We start from the raw sequence: 7,454 nt of genomic DNA on the forward strand, positions 1-7,454 counted from the left end.
CAGTGAGTCTGTTATTGATAAATTGCAATATGCTGAAAAAGCAACTGATAATATGCTGAAGAAATTGAGTGACGGTTTACAGGAATCATTCAGGAAATCTTTCAATCATGTCTCAAAATCCCACACATCAAAGGTTTTCATACGTATTTATGTATAATATGTATGTGTTGCGTTTTGGTTTGCAGCTTCTTCTTCACCCATATTTGTAAAGGAATACACGAGTTTACCGTCTGTATTATGTTTATTTATTTTCTTCACAACTCCGGGAAAACATTTGCAGCCATGGTGCATTCCACTACGCAGAGTGAAAAGAAAACTCCCGCCAGCTCAATTTGTACTACAGGCTAACGTAAAACTCTGACGTAAAATCAGTTGAACAGTCGTAGAACAAAACAAGTCGTAAAAACAAAAAAACCTGTAATACAGTGGCATACATACATTCCCTGAGAGTAAATACACTTTAACAAAAATACAACTAATGAGATCACATATCTTAACAGTATGCGAGCGAAATGCAGCGCAAAGCAAGGGCCCCATCTGCTGGTGAAAACAACACACTGCACATTTCTGTTGCTGAAACGTTCTGCTACCAGTAAAGAACCGCTAACAATTGTTCGTACGTGAATGCAGTTTCAGATTTATTAACCCAACATTCTCAGAAAATATAGTTTGCAGCCCATAACATAATCATGTGAAGTATGGCGTAATGTAGGGGCACGTTAGATCAGGAAAAGTGATTTAAAGAACATGCATTTACTGTTAAAAGTAACATTAAAAGCAAATGCATATATATCGTAATATTAAAAGTACTTGGTTATGTTCCATAACGAAATGCACACCACAGCTGCATACAGCGTTTTGTAGCCTTTACTGTAGATTCACCGAGCACCACAACGCAAATCAGCAAAAGCTTTATGATGAGAGAGATGCTAGCTGGAGTGCACCAACAGAAAAGCCTGATCACCCACTTTGACACTTTTTCTGTCAACAATAAACTTGTCTATCAATTTCGCCTCCATAATACAGCCTCAAACAACAATCATATATAATATGAAATGAGCCAATAATATACCTGTAAAAAGGAAGGGACATCCCCTTTGTACCCACCTTCGTCTGAGAAGTTCTGATTGGCTTTCCTGCGTACGGGTCCGCAAGAGGGACAAACTTAACTAGCACTAAAGCGAGCTAAATTGCTCATTGAAAATAAAGGGGCAAAACATTGCAATATTTAGAGTGATTTGCGCATGTAATACCATTTGTTATGATTATTGTGCGTGCGTAAGCCAGTTAAAGAGCGCCGTGGAATAAAAATGGCTACATAGGCTTCTGCAGTTTAGCATCGAGTGCTAGGTACTTAGCTTAGTTGGCTAACGATATAAAACGCCCTCTGTGCTAGCTAGCAGTGGTACCAGACATGGCCGCTGTCATATTGAGAGTTCAATCCTTCCAGGGTTTGAAAACATTGCTACAACAGTAAGTGATGGAGATCATTCACGACCCCGGCGCATAAGGGAATGCATAATGTCGTTCATACTTTATGTTCTGCAACCAGATGCAATATGTTGGCTACTGATGGGGAAACTTATGACGCTGGTTAACACCAGTCTGTCAACTGGCTTAAATCTGGACCTTAGAATGAGTAGATAAGATAACCGCGTTCGTTTGTTGGTAAACATATGCCAACTAGCAATTGTCACAAGTTTATTTTGCAGAGTATGTCATCAGTGTTAGCCAGCAGCTTATCGGAATTTAGCTAAGTTGGCTAAATGGCTAATGTAAGACGGCTAGTTAGCTTGCTAATGTCATGCTTGTTTGATTCTGTACAAGGTGAAATAAAGGTGCTTCCCTGTCCGCTGCCCATCTTAGATTATTTTATTAGGTTACCACCCGCTTCGTTTTGCGGCGAAAGTATCTGTGAGTTGAAATCCCTTTGTCAGAAACGTGTTGAACAACTTCCATTTAACCAACCCTAGTTAGTTTGTATTGAACACTTCGCTAGTTATAACTGTTGCTTGGACAATTTCTGCTTGGTTTTCCAACAAATTATAAATAACTACGAATGGTAAACCTTCGTATTTGCATACCCATGCCTACCTGTTCCGATGTCTTTTAGGAAATGGCTATGGACGAACGGATCGGTGAGGTGTGCATCTGTTGGTAAGGAGCCAATAACTTTACTCGTACCTGTCTCTTTATAACGGCATTTACGTTGCCAGTGTTCAAACGTGTTTTTTTTCTTTTTCTTTTTAATATACAAATCCATGTAAAACAGCATTGTAGATCCTAGATTCATGTAGAGCAGGAATGTATTGACTCGTCTCAGCGCGTTCCCCCCCCCCCTCTCCATCTTACCCCATTTTCCGTTGTATTTCGTGCAGTGAGAGGCCGGATAGAGAAGGTCCTGATAGCTAATCGAGGGGAGATCGCCTGCCGGGTGATGCGCACGGCCCGGAAGATGGGTGTTCGCTCGGTGGCCGTGTACAGCGAGGCCGACCGGGACGCGATGCATGTCGCCATGGTGAGCAAAGTGAACGTCCCATCGATAACGGGGCTTCGCTTTACTCCAGTGTCCGGGGGGCAGTGAGTCTCTTTCACCATGGTGTCTACTGATTAAACAAGGTCCTGACTGTTAAATGATGTAGTCCATCGGATGTATGCAATAATTCATAATGATTTGTTATTTAGTTGATGCTTTTATCCAAAGCGATTTACAGTTGGTTAGACTAAACTGGGAACAATCCCCCCTGGAGCAATGTGGGGTCAAGGGCCCAACAGCCGTCTGGATTGTAGAGCTACATCGGGGCTTGAACCACCAACCTTCTGGGTCCCAGTCCTGTTCATTAGCCACTAGGCTACAGGCTGCCCCAATACCCACTACATTTTATTTTTAAGAAAATGTTGAGCCTCCCTTTGAAAATGTGGAGCATGTCTTTGTTTTGATGTGTTGCCTAGTGACTCTGCATCATCCTTTGAATGTAACTGAAATTAATTTAAAATGGCGGCCCGTTTGACGTGATCGGGTCTCGCTCTCATCTCCAGGCGGATGAAGCTTATCACATCGGACCGGCTGCGTCTCAGCAGAGCTACCTGTCCATGGAGAAGGTCATGGAGGTCGCCAAGCGGTCACATGCTCAGGTAATGTCTTTCTGACAAGAGATCTGTGCCCTGTGTTACGGACACTTCTGAAATGTAGGAGTAAGAGGTTTCATTTGCCACACCCAGCAGTTTTACATCTCCTCCATAACGTATGATCTGCAGATCCGCAGTGGTTCAGTAACTTCAGCAGCAGTGCAGTGACATGTTTAAAGGCCTGGGTCTGTGAGTGGCTGCAGGTTTGATTCCTAAATGTGCCCCTGCTGTTTCCCTCTGGAGTGTATGCTCTGGAATTACATGCCATAGTATGTTTGCTAAATGTCAACATGCAAATATAGTTACTATCTGTGTAGTTGCTGTTAAACCAGTTCACGCATGCCTCATAGCACTTGCTTTCAGAATATATAATTTGGCTGGGGAATAACTGCCTTTTATACAGTGGTCTTTGCTCTGAAGAGTCAGTCTGAATTATTTCCACTGTTCCTGGTCCCATATAAGTGTGTGTATCGGATGTAATCGTGAATAAAACCACAATTCAGCAGTAATGAGGTGAAGAAGAGGTTAATTAATCCCGTTTATTGAAGAGGACTGTGTGCTGTCGTCTTAGGCCGTCCACCCGGGATACGGCTTCCTGTCGGAGAACACGGAGTTTGCGGAGCTGTGTAAACAGGAAGGCATCATCTTCATCGGCCCCCCATCCTCTGCCATACGGGACATGGGGATTAAGAGGTTAAAAACCCTTCTTCACTCCGCTAATGAAGTTGTGCATACTGGTGAACTTGGTTTTATGCGAATGCGTTCTGTATCATGTGAATGATTAACGTTTTTCAGAAATTATATTTGCATAATTGATTTGTGTTTAGCACATCAAAGCACATTATGTCAGCGGCCGGGGTGCCCATCATCGAGGGTTACCATGGCGAGGACCAATCGGACGAGAAGCTGCAGGCGGAAGCTGCCAGGATAGGCTACCCTGTGATGATCAAGGCTGTTCGTGGTGGGGGAGGGAAGGCGAGTATGGAGTCTTGTTTGGAGTCAATGGCATATGGAGGTTTCATGTCTATGCAATAACCCTGCTTGTGTTTAGGATGCTACTGCTAATGCTGTAGCAATAACCCTGCTTGTGTTCAGTATGCTACCACTAATGCTATAGCAATAACCCTGCTTGTGTTCAGTATGCTACCACTAATCCTATAGCAATAACCCTGCTTGTGTTCAGTATGCTACCGCTAATGCTGTAGTTACCTTGCTTGTGCTCGGTCTGTGTTCCGTATGCTAGCTCTAGCGCTCACGCTATCGTCACTCCCGCACAGGGGATGCGCATCGCGCACACGGAGGCAGACTTTCACGAGCAGCTGGAGTCGGCACGCAGAGAAGCGCGCAAGTCCTTCAACGACGACGTCATGCTAGTGGAGAAGTTTGTGGAGAACCCCAGGTCTCTGCTGGTTGCAGGTTACCTTGAACCTTGTGATTAGAATCCAGACCCTGTAAACTTATCCCCCCCCTTCCCTTCCCTTCCTAGGCACGTGGAGGTCCAGGTGTTTGGAGACCAGCACGGGAACGCCGTCTACCTGTTCGAGAGGGACTGCAGCGTACAGAGGAGGCATCAGAAGATCATTGAGGAGGCGCCCGGGGTAAAAACCTGTCTCACCTTACTATCATACCCCTTCTATAGCCTGAATATGCCATGAATCTCACCTTACCACCACACTGTAGCCTGAATGTGCTGTGAACCCCTTCTGTTATGTATAGTGGTTTATTTATTAATGTTATATTAGTGTATCATATTATCATGGACAGGTAGCAGTATGATACTAGGTTCAGTGTTGTTTTTGTCTCTTGGACATGGGTGGTGTGGTGTGGTTGGATCTTCTCTTACGTGTGTGTGTGTGTGTGTGTGTGTGTGTGTAGCCGGGGATCAGCCCAGAGGTGAGGAGGAAGCTGGGAGAGGCGGCGGTTCGAGCCGCCAAAGCCGTGAACTACGTAGGAGCAGGTGAGAGGGCGTGGCACCGCTGACACCTGCACAAACCAAGAACACCTGGGGCTTTATGCTGTACCTGTAATCTCATGATCTCAGGGTGTTACACCGAGTGTAACACCAGCTTGGGTGATGCACAGCAGCCTTCATGTGCCAGAATGCTCACCATGCGTCAGCTGTGGGAATTATTGAGCTGATTAAATATGATTATTCATTAGCAGGATCATCAAATCTGGCCCTCGAATCCAAATCCAGCCCTGGTTTTCCTTTCTCCAAAGTAATTCACTGAGCAATTAGTGCTACTGGTCAGGTAAAATGCAGGGTGGAAAACCAACCATCAAGAACAATAATTTGATCTCTGCTGTAATGATTCTAAACTGGGATTGAGTCAGCGGTGAATCTGAGTCAGCGGTGAATCTGAGTCAGCGGTGAATCTGAGTCAGCGGTGAATCTGAGTCAGCGGTGAATCTGAGTCAGCGGTGAATCTGAGTCAGCGGTGAATCTGAGTCAGCGGTGAATCTGAGTCAGCAGTGAATCTGAGTCAGCAGTGAATCTGAGTCAGCAGTGAATCTGAGTCAGCAGTGAATCTGAGTCAGCAGTGAATCTGATCTCTCCCTGCTCTCTCCCTGCTCTCTCCCTGCTCTCTCCCTGCTCTCTCCCCGCTCTCTCCCCGCTCTCTCCCCGCTCTCTCCCCGCTCTCTCCCCGCTCTCTCCCCGCTCTCTCCCTGCTCTCTCCCGCTCTCTCCGCTCCAGGCACGGTGGAGTTCATCATGGACGCTCAGCACAACTTCTACTTCATGGAGATGAACACCCGGCTGCAGGTGGAGCATCCCGTCTCAGAGATGATCACCGGGACCGACCTGGTGGAGTGGCAGCTCCGGGTGAGTGTGTGTGTGTGAGAACTGTGTGTGTGTCTCTCTCTCTCTCTGTGTGAGTGAATCAAGAGTATTCATCACCACGGTACGAATATGAATTGTCAGAGGTATACAAATCAAAACAAAATCTTACAAATGCCCAACATGCAGGTATGAATCGGCACCATACACAAAATTCTGAATCGCCACCTCTCCAGCCGGGAGATTCATAGCCCCAGCTCTGACATTGCTACTAAACCACCACCAGAGGGCAGCAGTGTGCCGACTCACTGCTGCTCTGTTTGAGTCTTGTGCGTTGAGCTCAAGGAAGAATTTCACACTTCGGTACCTCTATGGGCCCGTTTCACAGACTTCGATTAAGCCTGGTGGATTCTCCATTCGAAACTCAATTTAGTCCAAGCCCAATCATTTATAGCCACTTTCTGTGACATAAACAGCAGCTGATAAATGTTCTTGTCTTGCTGCATTTTATTGTGGTCTAATTTACGAGTCATGGTGCATATAGTTAATTAGCTGATTGAGCCAGGGCGACTGGTGGCAATAAAATCCTGCACACACCGGCCCTCCAAGATCGGAGCTGCCCACCCCAGCCCTATATCTTGATTGCAAACGTTGTATGAACGTTTGCGAACACCGTGCGAACGTTTCCTGAACGTTATTCCCGGGTCAGGTGGCAGCGGGGGAGGAGCTGCCCCTCTCCCAGGACGAGGTGACGCTGAGCGGGCACTCCTTCGAGGCCCGGATCTACGCCGAGGACCCCAACAACGACTTCCTGCCGGGGGCGGGGCCTCTGCTGCACCTGTCCACGCCGCAGGCCGACGAGTGCACACGCATCGAGACCGGCGTGCGCCAAGGTACGGTCACCTGCTCACCTGGTCACCTGCTCACCTGCTCACCTGGTCACCTGGTCACCTGGTCACCTGGTCATGAGGTCACCTGGTCACCTGCTCACCTGCTCACCTGGCCACCTGGCCACCTGGCCACCTGGCCACCTGGTCACCTGCTCACCTGCTCACCTGGCCACCTGCTCACCTGCTCACCTGGCCACCTGCTCACCTGCTCACCTGGTCACCTGGTCACCTGGCCACCTGGCCACCTGGTCAGATTACAGCAGCACTGAGAACACAAACATGATGATTATAATGGTCCAAGGTACGGGGAACCGGGACACACCTGGTCATGAGGTCAGACTACATCAAGGGACACAGAAGATGGTGATGATGATGATGATGGTCCATTTAGCCTCATGGGCCTGAATGGGCCATGTGTTTCTGGATTTCATTCCAACTTAAATTATTGGGCAAATTAAATAATTATGGTTTCTTTTCACTTTTAAAATTGGCAACCAGTTCAATAAATCGGAGGAGGTCACTTGCACGATGACCCACTTTGTCAATTGCTGATGAACTACATTACCCAGCAGGCCCTGGGGCTTTGCTAACAGGAAGTGCTGTGCTGTTTCTCTGCCTCCCAGGAGACGAGGTTTCCGCGCACTATGACCCCATGAT

General features: G+C 47.0%; 1 protein-coding gene across 1 annotated transcript in view; it reads left to right on the forward strand.

Moving 5' to 3' along the window:
• Nucleotides 1–1,170: 1,170 nt before the first annotated feature.
• Nucleotides 1,171–7,454, forward strand: part of mccc1 (methylcrotonyl-CoA carboxylase subunit) — a 13,543-nt gene continuing 7,259 nt past the window's right edge. The window contains exons 1-12 of the mRNA XM_061239274.1: nt 1,171–1,473; nt 2,114–2,157; nt 2,379–2,518; nt 3,040–3,135; nt 3,701–3,822; nt 3,957–4,104; nt 4,407–4,528; nt 4,616–4,727; nt 5,005–5,086; nt 5,825–5,952; nt 6,617–6,800; nt 7,421–7,454. The exon at nt 7,421–7,454 is cut by the window's right edge and continues 76 nt beyond it. Coding sequence (XP_061095258.1) covers nt 1,415–1,473; nt 2,114–2,157; nt 2,379–2,518; nt 3,040–3,135; nt 3,701–3,822; nt 3,957–4,104; nt 4,407–4,528; nt 4,616–4,727; nt 5,005–5,086; nt 5,825–5,952; nt 6,617–6,800; nt 7,421–7,454 — 1,271 coding nt within the window. The 5' untranslated portion in view covers nt 1,171–1,414. The remainder of the gene's footprint in view (nt 1,474–2,113; nt 2,158–2,378; nt 2,519–3,039; nt 3,136–3,700; nt 3,823–3,956; nt 4,105–4,406; nt 4,529–4,615; nt 4,728–5,004; nt 5,087–5,824; nt 5,953–6,616; nt 6,801–7,420) is intronic.

This window comes from Conger conger, chromosome 4, assembly GCF_963514075.1.
Source record: "Conger conger chromosome 4, fConCon1.1, whole genome shotgun sequence".
Taxonomy (NCBI): Eukaryota; Metazoa; Chordata; class Actinopteri; order Anguilliformes; family Congridae; genus Conger; species Conger conger.